General features: G+C 36.6%; 1 protein-coding gene and 1 long non-coding RNA gene across 3 annotated transcripts; both read left to right on the top strand.

The window, feature by feature from the left end:
- The first annotated feature begins 25 nt into the window (after window positions 1-25).
- LOC109851884 lies at window positions 26-17,455 on the top strand. Of its 2 annotated transcripts, none has more exons than XR_002249945.1 (3): window positions 26-747; window positions 16,782-16,938; window positions 17,027-17,455. It is a non-coding gene; the product is annotated as an uncharacterized LOC109851884 (long non-coding RNA). The 2 variants fall into 2 exon arrangements; XR_002249946.1 differs by lacking the exon at window positions 26-747 and adding an exon at window positions 15,978-16,340.
- On the top strand, window positions 4,410-7,701 carry LOC109851883. Its single transcript, XM_020422414.1, has 2 exons — window positions 4,410-7,474; window positions 7,597-7,701. The coding sequence occupies exons 1-2, from the start codon at window positions 5,138-5,140 to the stop codon at window positions 7,612-7,614; spliced, it is 2,355 nt and encodes a 784-aa protein (XP_020278003.1). The 5' UTR covers window positions 4,410-5,137; the 3' UTR covers window positions 7,615-7,701.
- Window positions 17,456-17,793: the final 338 nt, after the last annotated feature.

Raw genomic sequence — 17,793 nt, forward strand, 5'->3', positions numbered from 1 at the left:
CTTCTATGAGTAAACCAACCTTGTCGGTATCGTATTCGCGCCACTAGACCTTCAGTAGCGATCAGACGAGAACTCATTTACTTCAATGCGACTATTTGAGAGAAAAATTCGAGTTTTTATTCAAATTTTTTTTGGAGATCCGATACCTGTTCGCGTTTCAACCGATAAACTAGACTGAAAGGGACTAGTCCGACAAATTTTTAGGTAGCCTTGAACTCGGAATTTCTAGATTCGCAACCCTTGAGACCGCGAAAACGATGATTGATCAGTCTGGGGAGAGGGAAAGGAATAATATTTGTTTATAAAAAGTTATAAGATAATAGATAAAAGTTAATATGTGCCAGTTTTGTTAATAAACTTACTACTATATATATTGCGCGCGCGCGCGCACCACGTACAATGCAAAAATATCAATCGAGACCTATCATCCGCGGATAAAACAGTACGTCTTATCACAACATCGCGGTGTCTTTTAAAGGCTCGGCCGATAAAACAAATCATATCATCATCATATTTACACGATTGGGTGTTGCGCCGGCGTAAATCATTCGCGATCAAAAAAATGTAGAGTGACGTTTCACCCTCATGGAATTCTCCATTCCTGGAAGACTGTAAACTGAAGAATGAGTGAGAGAGAGAAAAAGAGAGGCAGTCATCACGTAGTATCAAGTTGTTGTCAAGCCTTCATGCAAGAGGCAAACACATGGCAGTCAACCTCGATACGCCTTCGTCAATGATAAGATAAAGGTTAGTGCGTGTGTGCGTGCGTGCGTGCGCGCGCGTTTATGAGACTTGCCATAGAATTGTAGGCATTGCACAGCTATGGATTGTTCTGTATGAGCATCGCGTGCATACCCACCAATACTCTCACAATGACATTTTTTTTCTCTCTCGGCGCGCGATTTCTTCCGCCGTTACATCGACCGATTCTCTGTTTGTTCATTTGCGACGATAGTAGCAAGTACACGCAATATATACCAGCCGTGTTGCGACGAACAGGGAAACGTACAAGCAAGCGTGTATATAGTTACGGCGTAGTAGCGTTGACGCACGGCCGAAGGAATCTCGGTGAAACGAGAGTTCCGAGCTGTTGCGGTACTAGCTCCGCCTTGTTCGCGTTGGACGGTCATTCGTTTGGGTCCGCAGGTAGATATGCTGGTATGCGCGTGAGTAGGCGCCATCGTGCGACCGCCTACAAAGAAGGTATATTTCTACGTTAGTAAACTGATAAACGCGTGAGCACAGCTAAATGCGTGCAATGCTTAGCTTACGCAAATAATGCACAATCAGCAAGTTTATTAGCTTCTTGGTAAAATGTATTTTTACGACTGTCATCTCGATTATCAAGTTTTTTTAAATTCACATTTTCATTTTCATTTAAGTTGTCACTTTCTATCTGAGAGTGCGTTTGTGCAACAAATAGATTTAGAAACGATATTTTGATTGATTTTATTTTTTAACAATTAAATCTTATTGAAGCTCGACAAGTTACTAAACTAAGAAATATATTATCGGTCATCCGAGCCGATCGCAGGATGTTGTGCGGAAAATTTATTTTATAATATTTAAAAAGTGTTCTGCTATTTATAACTATAATTAAAACAGCACAAAACGACTTTTTAAAGATTGTGAAAGTGTTAAACTACGTATAATTACAAATAAAAACACGGGAAAATAACAAAAAAGCCACACATTACCAGTTTTGGGAACAGTAGTTAACGCAATGTCGATGTCGATAGCACAATAATGTAAGGTTTTGAATGACAGCCAATTTCAAAACTTAATAGAATTTTGAAATCGGATTCAATTTGTCACAGAGTGTGCATTTGTAAACAACTGTTTGTCTTGTCTGCCAAAAAGACAGTTTAATATTTCTTTCACGAATCAAGAAAGATGAGAAGCTAAATATTCGTTTACTGCACATACACGTAAGACAATCAACAGTTTTCTTCACATTTACAATTAATTTATACAATTCCTATCGCGATTGTGGGATAAATAAAGACCACCACGAGTACTGACAATGAGTTGAAAATAATGTTATAAATAGGGCATTGGTAAATGAAAATATAGCTTGTTTTCTCGTTGTTCGTCTTTAGTTTTAATTCGTATATAGCCTTTTCACTTCTGTGGAATCTATGCATAAGTATGTGGAAGGAGAGCGCGGAAAGCGAAGGCTGCAACAGGCGCATGAGTGCGCATGAGGGAAGAAGAGAGACGGAAGATGGTCGACGTATATCATTTGGGCGCCGAGAAGTCTGGCGCGGCTAAGTCAGGCCAGAGGCGCGTCTCTGGTTACGCGACTATTTGGGGCGCCAAGCTGGTGGCCGCAGCGAGTGACGGGAAACAAGTAAGGACAGCGGGGAAAGGAGAAGGTGTAGGTAGGCGTCCGAGCAACGTCCAACGCTGAAGAGAGCCTGGCAGGGCCGGCAAATGAGGAGAAAAGAGAGAGGTCGCCGAAGGAGGCTCCGCAGGCCACATTCTAGAAGAATGCGAGTTTTTAAACATGGTTGGTCTGAATGTAGGTCCATGACCGATCCCCCTATATAATACGCACACAACGATTTCTTAGCAGCGAGTTGCGAGCTGCATTCTCTCATTTTGCTCCTCTTGCATCCTCTGTTCGAACGATTCCCCCATGGTGCGTCCCTTCTCTCCTAGTGCTGTTCTATCACACACAGATGTAGATATGTATATGTAAACCCTCCTTTCCCTCCTTTCGTCTTTCTCTCCCTCTCCTCGTTCCTCACTAACCCGGACGACCGCCGAGCTGGCGACACCCTGTCTGGCAAGACCGGCCGGCGGACAAAAGAGGGGGCGCCCGGGTGCTGCGTTGCCACATTCTCGGTCTTCATACTGCGCCTACCTTCGGCCCCAAGGACAAATCCGACAAGCTCCGTGCCAGCCACACTAGGCGACTGCCGGTCTGCTGCGATATTTTCCTTACGATTCTTGTCGTCGATATTAATCTCAACGAATACTTTTATTTGATCGCTAAACTGCGAGAGTTAAAGATGCAAATAAAACAGATAAATAAAATAATATAAAAAAAGTTTAATAAAATTATAACGCAGTTACAGTTAATCTACTACATACATTAACATAGACCAAATATCAGAAATTGTTTAATAAAATGTTAATATAACAGATGCATTTTATACTATTTTTATTTACTCGTCTAAATAAATTAACAAGATCTTTGTTTTACGAAAGTAGATACTATATGGAAAATATCTAAGCGATGAGTCAAGCGTATATAATCACATGAAGGTCTCTCTCTCTCTTTCTTTCAATCTGCAAAAGAAGGCAGGTGCTTTCTTGCTTCTAATGCTGCACAGTGGACGTGTTCAAAAGATCTCATCGTATTCGTCGAGTGCAAGAATAGCCGCCGTGATTCTTAGAAATAGAGTAGGGTACTTCTTCAGAGAACTGCAAGAGAATTCGTCGGCATCCTTGGTTTCTGTCAGTGGCGCGAATCGTGGAAATTTACGAGACCTCGTCCGTTTCTTTTTATCGGTCTATCTTGCTCACGCGCTCGTTCATCGAAGTATATGCGAGCGTGTGCTTGCGTCATTGCCTCGCGGGTCTCTCCTCGTGTTCGTATGCATTGCGGCCTACGTGTGGCTAAGAAGAGACATGGCAACGGCGCGTGAAGCTAAACATATTAACTGTCGGCTCAAGCCACAAAAACAACATGATCTCATTCCACGCCGCATATGCAAGAGGCTATCATATACCTCAAAATCTCATTCAAAAGTAACTTCAGTGCTGAAGAAGGAAAGAAAGAAAAAAAACAAACATAGCTATTTTCATTAAAAAAATAATACTATGCAAATGTATAGATAATAAACGCCAGCTAATTAAATGGAAAAATTGTTTACAAAAAAAGAAAAAATAATACTAGTCTTGTGTCCTAGAATCACACAATGATTTCAACCCTACTAAGCTTGGCATTAGCTGTAAGTTAATACGGTCATAAAGCTTTTCCTGGAAGGTAGAATCCCCTCCCTCGGTAACCGTCTTACCCAACTGGAAAAATTCCTATGCTACATCGAGTAGGATGCATACATACACAATACGTATACGTAGTATCCTTATTTTACATGCATGTCTGAAATGTGGCGCCTACTTTTTATCTTATGTTTAATTATAACCAGTTTTAATTTCTTATACTGATTTTGATCTTGAAGGCTCTACATGTACTGTATAAAGTTATATTACGTATGAGTTAGGTAGAAAAAAGCTTTAAATTCTGTATTTTGCGCGCGCACTGTGCGTGATATCAACCTCAACTTTAAGAAGTCGAACGGAGACACGATCAGCTTGAAGAGAAAGGCGAACAAAAATCGAGGCTCCATGCTGGCTGCTACAGCAGTGTAGCAGGCACGGCAGGCGGTCAGACATTCACGGCAGACAACATGGCGCCGAGAGCGTCGTCGTCACGTTTTACAGACGTGACGTTTCCCGCGCGCGTCATTAACGGAAGTGAGCCCACAAAATGGCGGAATTTTACGGCGCTAAGGTGTGAAAGGAAAGAGAGAACGAGGATGGTATGCTAGTTAAACAAGCAAGCGAGACAGAATAACGAGAAATTCGTAGAAAGAGAGGAGGTTAGGTCGGTGCCACAGAGAAAGAAGAATGACTAGTAGCCGCCTTTGGCGGTGGACTAGCGCCCATACGAATAGTGAGACGGGGTGTTGCGAGAGCACGCATTAGATAAAAAGAGAGAGACGAACACGATACGTTGAACGCAGAAAGAGCTAACCGAAGTGACGAGTGGGGACGCGTGGAAGAGAGAGAGAGAGAGAGAAAGAGAGAGAAGAGAGGCTTAAAGAAATGAGAGAGTGAGATACTACGATATAGCGGAGGGGAAAGACCAGTGGGAAGCAGCGACAGTTCTCAGTAGTGGGGATGAAATTAGTTACGGCATCCGAGACCTAAAAGGCTCGCCTCAGCTCAGATCGCATCGTGCAATGTTATGCGTTAAGGTAACCTCGTGCGTCGTTGACAGTGCCGGGTTTGAACTTCGTAGTAGTTATCTGCGTCGTCACTATACTCAGACTCGTTGCTGCAGACGACGTAACGGCCATTGCTACAAGTGCAAAAAAGTTACGTGTATGTACTCAAATAAAAACTCATGACTTATGATGTGAGTGAGGTGATCAGTGATAGCTCGGTGAAAATGATTCATTCGAAGCATCAACAATCAGTGCATCAACATCAGCAGCATAATATGCGAAAATCTGTGGGCGTTATGGGAAATACCAGACGAATTTTCACAACAGACTTTAAAATCAAGGTTCTGGATTCCTACAGGCATGATAATGATTGCCGCCAGAATCAACGTGCGACGGCGAGAAAATATGGCATTCATCGCCGTCAAATACAAAAATGGCTGCAATCCGAGGAGCAACTTAGAAATAGTGTTGAAAACGGGAATAGTGGGGTCACTTCGTCGATGAACATTTCTTCAACGGGCGTTTCTAAATCGGATGATACAGGGACGGAAGCTACAGGAACTGCCATGACTTCAGCAGCACCGACCTTGAACCTCGCCAGACAGCTCGGCGACGAGCTGACTACACAGCAAGGGCCCCCACCTCCTCATCCTCCGCATGCACCCTCCTCGCCCCAATATAGCCTTCCGACTACGACCACCGATGCAGCTATGCCCCTGTGTGTTACATCCGTGAATTATCAGGAATATTCATCGGAACATGATCGTTTGGAAGACAGAGTTCATATTCCAGAAGTCCCTAGATATCCGGATACACAAATAGATCAGGATCGTACAACGTATTACGTATTTAACGGAGATAGACAGCGAGATACAGAGACATCGGCGATGTTTGGTGGTAGAAGTGAGGTGAAGGTATATCAAACTTTAACCACTTACCACTCGGCGCGTCACTCAGAGCATCGATATATCAAAAGCAATGTGCATTCATCAGATCAACATTCGCAGCAGCCAGAAAATTATGGGAATGTTGATTCGTATGACGGGAGATCATATGGCTCATACAGCTTGCTGCTACCGCCGTCGATGATAAAGACAGAGCGAGCGAGCCCAGACACAGCGGCGACGTCAGGGCCGTACGAGCCTACAAGTTCTCCTGGTGGCCCACGGGCCCCACTCTCGCCGGCATCTCATCGTGCCGTAGATAGCAGTAGTTCTCCGTCATCCATTCACTTTGTTGACTATTCACGAGGTCCAACAAGCCCATACTTGCACGTGCATGAGCACGCACACACGTGCACACCGTTGGATTCCGAGAAATCGATCTCGCTTCTATACCAGCAAAAAGGAGAACCAGAAGAAACGAAATTGCACACTGAGGAGAAAAAAGACGAAGAATATTGCGACACGATAATTAAAGAAGAAATACATTTGGATGAAAATGAGAAGTACGACGAGGAGGAAAAAGCTACCGTGTCTTCGAGTATTGATCAACAACCTGTCGGCAGGTCGTCACCAGATAGTTCAGGACCGATAAGCCCTATATGTATTCGCAACGGTTACTCCGTACCTTCAAGTCCTAACAATTCTAATAGCACTGGAAGATCTAGGAGTAGCTTGTCTGATAGCGAGATGATGGATCCTCTTGCTTCTGTTAACAGTTTGAATTCATCTAACAATCTTCGTAGACGATCTTTTTCTTTGCGTTTTAAACTTACTGTCCTCGATGCTTTTCATCGAGACAAGGAAGTAAAAGAGAATCAACGAGCCACTGCGAGAAAATTTGGCATAAATCGCCGTCAGGTACAAAAATGGTTGGAACAGGAAACAGAACTCAGGGATGAAATTGCCTTTCGAGGAGATTCCCGTCAACGTTTGGGTCCTATTCAGGATGTTACTTCCGGTGAGTCACCATTGGATCTGACGATGACAAATTATGCGAACTGCGCTTCACTGTTGCGTGATCGACTTGAGATGGAACATGAACAGTTGTCACCACACTTCTATCGCTATGATGGTTCCGGTTCCTCTCAACATCCCTCATATTATCAACACTCGGCTGGGATAGACGCATCCTCGGAGATAGAAGCCGTAGGGCCTTGCCATCTCTCTTGCTCTGCAGACAGCCATACAACGTCGACAACATCCTCTTATCAAGAATATTCGAGAGAATCTTACACGGAACCTCCAACTAGAGTACATTGTCATTCGCCAAGAGCAAATTCCGAAGTTTCTAATCTTTCTGAAGGATGCGACCAAGGATTTTCATCTCTGAAAAGACTGCTGCCGTCTTGCTGTTACGAGAGAATGCCGTCACCTAAAAGATTCTGCGAGAGATTACCAGATATTGATGATTCTTACGATACACCTCTTCAAGATGCTCCTCTTTGTCTCGTAAAACCGAAGTCTGAGGAAGTCTCTTGCCTTCAAACGGAATTAAGTACAACATCGATTAATACTGTAACAACTTCTAACAATTCTGATGCCATCACTTTCAAGCCTTACTTAGACAATCCTGTGAGTAAGCCCACAAAGAAATGTACTGTTCAACGGGATTTATCTCCTGTCAGTAATAATAACAACTATAATAACTATGGTAATAATAACAATTGTCCAATTACTTGTGTTTTCAACAATAGTCCAAGTCATGCTTATGACTACAAACTTAATTTTCGAGTGCCGGTTTCCTGGTCTCATGATAGCGGGATATATTCAGGCTTACCACAACAGACCGCACTTGTCAGTGTGTCGCTTCCTTTCGAATCTCCTCGTCTGTGCTGATCAAACGGAAACACATGGAACGACCAAAGATCATCCATGTTTTTGTTTTTCGATTTATTTAGACATATGTTTATTTTAAAAGCAAAGCAACATATGATAATACGCGGATTGCAATTGTTAAACATTAGACACTCATAGACTACTCGGATAATTTAGCGGCGAAAGATCGATTGGTACGTGATCCACTACACGTAGCGGACCGCGTAAGCACTTATCATTTCCACGGATCGGCAGTTTACGTTATGTATCGCGATAAAATCGTAATCAGCCATTGGATAAACCGAGACTCGGGAGATTGTACATGATCGCGTTCTCGGTTGGCATTTTCTTCCAACTTCGCCAGACTTGTTCGATCCTTCTTCTTTGCCGCTCGATTCTATTCTGCAAAAATCGTGTAGATATCCGAGCAGATTTTTTTCACTTTATCGTCGAGATTAGAACCCAGTGATTATCGGCTAGGCCGTTTAGAGGTCGAATGCGTTTGCTACAATTACAGAATTATGTCAGCGAAGCCATTGCGACGCATGAAAAGAAAGTTTGCGGGAAAAGATACCTGAGCTAAACTGCTGAACGTAATGGATTTATTTTTGCAGCATAACATAATAACTAGAAATGAATATTAAGATAACAGTTTCATCCAACCAACTTAAATTTAAAATTGTTTTACGAAAAAATTTAATATAATTTTTACTCAAATGTAAATTAATTTTTTTATACTACTGCAAATAGATATTAGTATAAAAATAATTTACATTACGAACGCATTGTGTTAGAGACAATGAATAGAACCAATACTTTGAGAAAAAAAACGGTATTTATTTTTTTCTTGTACTCCACAGAAAGCCTATCCGCTGAGAAACGTTAATTACACAATTTCTTGGTAGCACAGTATGATGCGACAACCAATGATTTTCCGCGAACTGATTGCGCGATCGCATTGGTAGCGAAATACGCAGTCGAAATCATTTAATTGCTCAAACTATTTCTTCCAAGGTGCGCACACATATGCGTTACACACGTACCACAGTAGTATTACAATGTAGAACTCTTTCATATCGTCGTTTTATTATTCTTTCTCATTTTTTGGCATTTATCTACTGTTTGCCTTTACTGTTTACTTGTTTTTCTTTAACATTTTATTTGAACATGTGAATATTGAAGAATAAATACGTAACATAATAATTTTGCTGTACAAAGTTTTGTCGTATATTGTAGCAAAATATATTATATATTTTATTGATATAAAATGTTATACAAAAAGCATATGAATAATCGAATAATAATCATAAAGATAACAAAATGTGTTTATATATGATTTTGTAATAATGAATTTATATAAAATAATTTATATAAATTATATAATTTATATAAATTATATTTTATTAAAAATTTAAATAAATTATATAAAATATATAAAATTTCCTTATATAAAATTTTATATAGAAAGTTTGTTATTGATCGAATAAAATTATATAATAAAAATAAAACGTTATTTTTATGTATGATTTTGTTTAAAAATAACAAACAAAATTATATAAAAAGATTTGTAAACACACAGAAGTTCGAAACAAAACTATTATCACAGAGACCACTTTTTGTGCCTTCATTACAAAGACGCATTTGTAGTTATGCACACTAATGTAATATGTGTGTGTAAATTAATATTTTTAAAAGATTTAGAGAAAATATAGAAATCAAACAAAGTTACTTGTTGTACACTTTGTTCTCAGTAAGTTAAATTGCCAAACGATGAGAAAGATCTTCGACGATTAGTACGTCCGTAAAAATGTTTAACTATAAGATAAGTTACGCGTGTATCGTCACAAAACTACTGATAGTAATAAATACTAATAATTAGTGCGCTTGGTGATGATAAAATCTAAGGTTTAATATCATGATCAAAAAACAAAACACCCCACAAAATGGTTTTAAAAGAAATCCATGTGCCTTATATATGTAATATATTAAAAAGTTATATTTTATGCCACACATATGAGTAATAATGTGTAATATTAAAGTCTAATTGTGTTATCTGTAACATAAATTAAAATTATACATAGCAGTAGAAAATTATCCTTACATCCAAAACTTATTACAAAATGGCTTTTGGGATTATTAAATGACTTGAGAAAAATTTTCATGAACTAACATTAGTATAGGGAATAAATTACAAAGTGTAATTTATATTTATTATTTTGTGTCCAAATTATAGAAAATACTTTTTATATTTTATAAATGTATCATTTGCAAGCGACTAGAGAAAATTCTACATTATAAGAAAAATCTTAACATATTTATATATTTATATTTTGACAATCGACAAGTCGAATTGAAAAAGCATAACGATTTATTACTAATAACACTTCATTACAAATGTTTTTACGATTACAAAGATTTTTATGAGTGCACTCTCATTACAAATATACTAAAATTTGTTGAGACGTCTTACGATCCTTGAAGAAAAATAAGCTATTTCTTTTATGTCTGCTTTTGTTGGCAAGTGTTTTTACAAATTAGTTGATGGTAAAGAAGGTAGAATAAAAAGAGATATTTTGCTAGCATATCAGTCACACAAAAACATGACGCCACTGAGTGATCACTGAGTAAAATAAGTGAATTCTTTATTTCTTTTTTCTGTCAATCAAATTGTGAATTACAACAATCGGATCATATATTGATATACGTTTTACATTGAAATCATAGAATTCTGATTATAGTTTTCTAGATGTTATTAATGTTGTAATGATTATGTCCAAGGAAATTGATATCCAGTGGATTTCTAAGCAATCAAATGGTTGCCAGGCGACAGGCAAGAAGGGCAATTCTGTAAATCACTACTGCAGACAGGGCAGTTACGTTAATGTTTCAATATTCACGCTTAATCGAGCTCATTCATGGTGTGGCATTATCCAACGTGATTGCCTACGCGATGACTTCGTACTGAGTTCTAATTTATTGTCTCACGAATAATAAAGTAATGACATGATAAGTACAATAATTAACCCCGTTAGAAAACAACATATCTGACAGCGAGACAAATCTTTTTTAATTCTTTTTTATATTATGCCTATTTTTTTATATAGAAATTCTATAAGTATATAATATTCAAAGTTTTAAGGTTCTGGAATAATTTTGTCTGTCCCAAAAATGTGTGTGTGTGTGTGTGTGTGCATAAACATGCGCTTTAACTGATTATTTTACGCAATATAAAGTCTCTTTTTGCTTTAAAATATTTGCCAACAAAGTTCAAGGATCGTAATCAAACAAAAAACGTAAATTTGTGTCTTGCTCATTTGTGTCGTGTTACTAGTGATCAAGATGGCAGTGTACAATAATATCTAGCCTAATTATTAAGCCATAAACATTATATAATGCCATAAAATTTTTTTATGCAATAAGAATAAGCGACTGACGCGAAAAAGATCTTCGATCGCGGAAAAAGTAGATTGCCGCCAGAGTGCCTTGTATGTATATGTGAGTATGTACATGTATGCGTGAGTTCACTTAATTAGTACGTCTGACTGTATTCGTATGTATGTGTGTGTGCGTGTAGACGTTACGACATGTATACACCACAGCCCACAAGAGTCTGTTAACACATAAGGCATAAAAAAGGTGTTTATAAGCAATATTTTTAAGTACATGAAAAGAGGAAGGTGTGAGATCCTTCCTGTTTTATATACATAATAGTCCGTATTACGCATAAGTAAATAAGTTGTAAGCATAATGCTCTGTTATATGTGTACAAAGTTTATACATATGTATATAAGTGATAGAACTACTAAAAAAAATCATAGAGCACGTATATAAATTTATCTATATATATATATACATACAAATACATATATATATATATATATATATATCGAAAGTTATATTTTGATACAATCAACTTACACGACGAATGCGCCTCTGAATTTGCCCGGTGCCTTCGAAATGCTCGTGCCTTACGGTTACTGACGAGGAGGACCTTACACTTACTTGCAAAAAGAAATCAAGGACAAAGCAGCATTACGTATCTTTTACTGATGAGATTAAGTGTTTATCATGTGTAAACGGAAGAGATTGTTCCGACAAAAGTAAATACAAGTATCAAAAAATAGTACGACATATCAATGTGCCCTCTTCACGTGTAAGCGCGTAATATCAGTATTTCAACTATTTCTTATTTATTGTTCTGTTATATACACAAAGATCCTCCGATCTTTTTTGTAAAGGGATTTGGTTACATGGAATATTGCGTGCGTTATTTTAACTTCTATGCCTTCCCGATTGCATATCTACTTGGTAAAAATCGTAGAATTTTCTCTTCACATATCCTACAATCAGCAATCAGTTTAAGTCTTACGACCAAATCACTTTGTGATTATCTGGCGATTCCTTGCTCATTAATATCTTATCTTGTGTTTATTCACACTCGGTAAATATCGGGAAAGAGAAAAGCACGCGGTTCCTTCGACATGCGGCAGCTCAAAAACGCAATATTTAGAAATTATGGTATAAATAAACGCGATCACGCGATATTATTATTAAATAACAATGTTATTAATTTGTTTTATCTTTTATCGTACGACTTCCTTGTGTTGCGGCTCTTCTTCTCATTCCCGAGTTTCGATTTAAGACAACCATATTCGTCATTGTGATTTATCGAAAAAAAAAAAGTAAATGAGAGAGAAAGGAAGAGAGAAAGAGAACATGTATGAGTGTAAGCGTATATAACAGAGTGTCAGAAAATAAAAATGAACGAGATCTTCTCTCGAAGAACGAAGTTCAATGAGTATAAGAGAAAGGCATTACGAATCCTTTTTTTATATGCTCAGAGAGACGTCTAGAATTATATTTGTATTAAAGAATGTAACATATTGTATATGCGTATCTAGTTTATATGAAGCATACCGCAAACGGAGATATTTATTTTGGCATAAAATGTTTTCGCACGGTACGCTTCGTATGACAAAACTTTACTGAGTATGAGAAAGAAAAAAAAGAAAAATATATAAGAGATTATTTTAAAAGAATACTCTCATCTCTTGTTATTTTCCCTGTCTACAACACATTTATCTTTGGAGGTTACTTACGCAGTCGTCAATTTGGCATCAGCGACGTAAGCGCTGTAAGATGCTGTTCGCTAAAAGTACGACGTGAAACAATATTATCTCGATAATTTCGGACAGTGATCTAAAGCAGTCAAAACACGATTTATATGGAAGATTAGATACATATATATTTATTGATCTTAAATTTTTGTTTTGTTACATCTTATTATATCTTATGCAAAAAAAAAAAAAAAAAATTAAACATTATCAGTGACGCGTACAATTTACACGAGACGTTTCATTAATCTTCACAAAAGACTAAAAAAAACCAAGTGTATTTATAGTATCTAAAGAAACAAGAATTTTTATCAAATGAACTTGATGAAAGTGTATTGCATTAACACATTTGACGCAATAATTCTTTCTTCTTCTGGTATGATTCATGTAAAGTCTCTCTCGTCTCATGCGCTTTTATAAACCGCACTTTATCTTTTCACCAAGCATTTCAGCAGTTACGTTGTGTCACGCGACACAATATGAACGAGAAAAGTTTTTTATTCTCTAATTACATGAATTCAAGCTTTTCCGCTTCATGGAACAATAACAAGCATGAGGAAAAATTCGTAATATTCTGAAGTAAATTTTGCGATTATCGCCACTTTGACCTTTTTGCACTCGAAAGTATTTTTATCATAATATTGATAAGCACTAAGTCTGTTTCGCAATGTCAAAGGCGTCTGTTCAATTAAATGGATTTTATCATAAATACTGTTTCTCGTTTTCTCAATATTGTTAATCGAGTATCGAGTAAAGTTACAATAAAGCAAGAGATTTACATTTATATTTACAATAAATATTTTTTTAAATTAGATTTAAATTACATATGATATCTGTAGAGAGAAAAGTTCGCATCTTTTCTGACAACATTGTGATAGAGGAAACGCCGGAAGAAATCAATTCTTAGGTAGATTTTAAATGTGGAACTGTACTCTTGCAATTTACGATTTACGTAAGTTGCATACAATATATGCGAGTCGTGAGTTGCAGATTGCGTTCCTGAAGAGGCTCCGATATCTCGCATTGGTTTGCCTCACCGCGCTGATTAAAGGCGTGATGGAGATAAGCGCGAGCCAAGTCATAGAGACTTACGTATATATCGCCTGCCTCCGCGCACCGATATCTTGCACCACGCTGCATTGATGCATTGTTTCCGTTATCGTATTTGATTGGCAACCCGCACAACTGCGGTCATATTTGCCTCGCATTAGACTCTCTAGGCACGCATCATATATTCACATTCGCGTAATGCAAAAAGTGCAGTACACATACACAAGGACACATCGATATATTCTTGCATTCCTTATGTTTTATTTACTTGTTCTAAATTTTGAACTTTGAAACTATATCACGCGTATCACGAGATAGGGTTTTTAATTTTATAAATATAAATGTCATGATGTTTTTATATCTCTATGTACGGACTTAGGATACGTGTATGATAGCTCGGCAACGGAAAGTAGAATGCTATTAAAGAGAGAAAAATATAAAATAAATTGGACTTGTGATATAAAAGCGTGTTATAATGATAATAATGATAATTGATTACTAATTATTGTTACAAAAAAAGAATAATTACAAAGTAATAATAAACTCAGCAAACTCAACGATGTAACTGTTACATGTGTTGTATTGCACTTGTGTATATTGTTAAAAAATTATATAAAATTGCTATAATGTTGCCTGATATTGATTTTGCTGAGAATTGAATTTTTATCTTTAATCTGATTAATAAAATATATAAACAGTTTTGTCAATATGATTACTTTAAAAGAAAATATATACATAAAAATAACATAATTTTGACGAGTTAACATAAACTTCAAAGAAGTGGTTATAGTTTTCTAGTCGTCTCATCATTTAATTTATGTCAAATACATGTGTGCTTATAACAATATGCGTAATCTTTGCACAAAGCAGGGTGTGTTCCTACAGGTTACTGCTTTAACAGCAGTAGATTAATTAGCTTTTCAACAACACGCTCATACTATTATTGTAACAGCTAAAGAGCTACAAAGTGGATGACAATTGAATGTTTTCGTCATATTCGTATAATCTATAGTAAACTTTCTGTTATATTTTATATAACAAAATTTTGTTCTCACATTCTACTAAAAAAAAAACAAAAAAACAAAAAAGAAAACAAAGACGAGACATAAAATTTTAAAAAGAAGAGTCATTTGTGCGTTTTCTTCAAGAAACAACATGAATTGTTCAGTAATACATTAACATTAAATTCTGACTTTTAAATTGCGATAATAATAACACTAGTCGTTTTTATTAAGGCCATCGCAAGTGTACTAAGCGGACCTTGAGTCAAAGTATGACTGTTGTAACACATCAATCTGCGCCAATAAATGTTACCGCCTGATGCAATGATAATTATGAAGGGTCTAGTAACATGATAAAAAAAAAATCTCACGCAATGGTTCCAACAAAATGCACGCAGCATTCTGACTATACAATATTAGAATTATCTTTGTTCGCAAGTGAACAGTTTTTGTGCAATTGAGTTACTCAACACTTTTGAGCATGTTTTGATAAAAATTTAGTTGATATGTCCAGTGTATGTTTCAAAAAGCGTCAAGAGCGCTAAGGGGTTGAACAACCAAGTATTTTAAAATTGCGCGGAATATCCTCTCACTCCGTTCTCCATTCGCCGGAAATACAAAAGTATACCGAAAAGACTCTGGCGTTGTTCCAACGCTCGAGCAACATGACTAATTCTGTTTGCGGAATAGCCGAACAGTGCAGTGCGTAGGAACAGATAAAAGTCTAACGTTTCGACGATTGTTATTGCGGTGCGCTTCGTGCTGTTAGTTTTATTCATAAGTTGCGATTGCGAAGTATACACTAATTATTTAGCAAGGTAACACGAGAAAAATGTGTCGCGAAACGAGAATGATATTGTCTTCGAGAAAAAACATGTTGGATTAGTAAATAAACATGTTTGCCAAATAATATTATTACTTAGAAAGGTCTCAATTAATTAGCGACAATATTCACGGTTGATATTTCTTTTTCTTTCTTGTTTTTCTCTCTCTACAAGTTATACATAAAACTTGACAAACAATTAGAGTTTTTTTTCTTACTTAAGTTCACTTTATTGACGATTTATAGAATAAAACCTCAGTATTTTCTGCACGTTAGTGCGGTTATTTTACGTAAAATATCGGAAAATATTCTCTGTACTCAAAAGCAAAAAAAGTTTTCTCATATTTTATTTATATAATATGAGAGGACGTAATGTGTGCAATTATATAATGCGCGTCTCATCTCTCTCAATATAAAAGTCATTCTCTCGAGGTCAGAAATGACGCCGCTGTGATTACGTTCGAGTGAACTACGGTAATTGAGAGTTTAAGTATAATCGCAGATCGATGTGCGTAGAAGAATATGTACAAATCGAGACTGATAATTGCCGCGGAAAGACACGAATAATTCATAACGTGACATCAAAACGGGCGTTAACCGTTTGTGCAGCAACTCGGTCTCTGACAGACCTTCAGGTATACACACAGCATTTGCGCGAGCGAGGGAGATGCTCATTTTCGCGATAGTTGCTAATTATAAAGCGGACATTCCGTATTCCGAGAGCTTGTCTCTTCGGTACACGTGTTTTCGTGTGATGTCGCGTAGCAAAGAAGAAAAATAAACGATGTCCCAAGGAGTCGTTCGTAATTCTCGCGACAAAGAGAAAATCACCGTTTGCGAAAGTCTACTCGTTGTATATTTTTATATCTCGAACGAAGAGAAACGTCTCTTCTTTTTCTATTAAAGTGAATAAAGCCGAAACGTTTGAAGAAATATATTGCATTAAAATTGTAATCACTATCACGTCCTGCGAGTGACTTGAAATTGCCTGATTTCAAGTTATATGTCTTTATATTGGATTTTATGAAAGCAAACTGGAAAATAGTCTCATTATTTGAATTTTATTGTAATTACAGATGTAGAGAAGCCTGATATATATCTAAGAAAAAGTTGTCGAATTATACATGAGATACCTAAATGACTGCACATTATGAATCTCCAGAAGTTGCTATCGTATTGAGCAAGGAAGAAATTCACAAGAGATACCAAGATACCGCGATGGTTATATTCAATGTAAGAACTAAATTACTAAAAAAATGGAATTAATATATTATTAATGTGACTATAAAATCTATTTTTAACGTAAATCTTTTATTTTTAGGAACAGCAAAGCAGAAAGACAGAAGTAACCAACTATCTTAGTTTTGGAAACAGTCGCAGAACAATTGAATATAGTAGCAATGGTAATCATCCTGTTATTATACGCAAACCCACAAATTCTGTGATTACACAAAATACTCGTTTATCGCAAATGTTAAAGGAATATCGCAAACCAGGCGAAAGATGTGCGGTAACTTAATGAAAAAAAAACCACATTACAAATGATTAGTTTTTAATAAATCTAGTTATTTGCACACTGCAAGATCTTTGTTGAATAAAAGCTTATTATAAAATTTTTGCTGATAATTCAATACCTTACCGAAACATTTCGATCCTAGTTACAGAATCTAAAACCAAGATCGACAGCGCATATTTTTCCGGCATTTTTATTTAAATACTTCATTTTTCAGTAAAAAAAAAAAAAAAAAAACTATAGCATGTTAGCAGTCCAAGTATACAGAAGTCTGTGATTTTATTTTACAAATCTAGTAAAATCTTCGGCAATCAGATGTTTGCTAATCACAAATATATATTACTATATTTGTGTTTGTGCTATGTCTGAATGTAAGAGAGAATCTGGTATCAATAATTTAATAATTACTTTTTTACAATTCGTTACTTTCATTCATAAAATACACTTTGCAACAAAAACAACGTTGTACAGTTTTTTTACTGAAAATATTGAGTACTCACATGTATACATATGTATACATTTGTGTATATATACGTTATTATATGTTTAGTTTACTATAAAATAAATACAATACA

Source organism: Pseudomyrmex gracilis, unplaced genomic scaffold (assembly GCF_002006095.1).
Source record: "Pseudomyrmex gracilis isolate BER0280 unplaced genomic scaffold, ASM200609v1 scaffold_22, whole genome shotgun sequence".
In the NCBI taxonomy this organism is placed as follows: domain Eukaryota; kingdom Metazoa; phylum Arthropoda; class Insecta; order Hymenoptera; family Formicidae; genus Pseudomyrmex; species Pseudomyrmex gracilis.

What these genes read in the sequence shown, in the direction of transcription:
- LOC109851883 (XM_020422414.1), top strand. Translation starts at nt 5,138, where the DNA reads ATGACTTATGATGTGAGTGAGGTGATCAGTGATAGCTCGGTGAAAATG.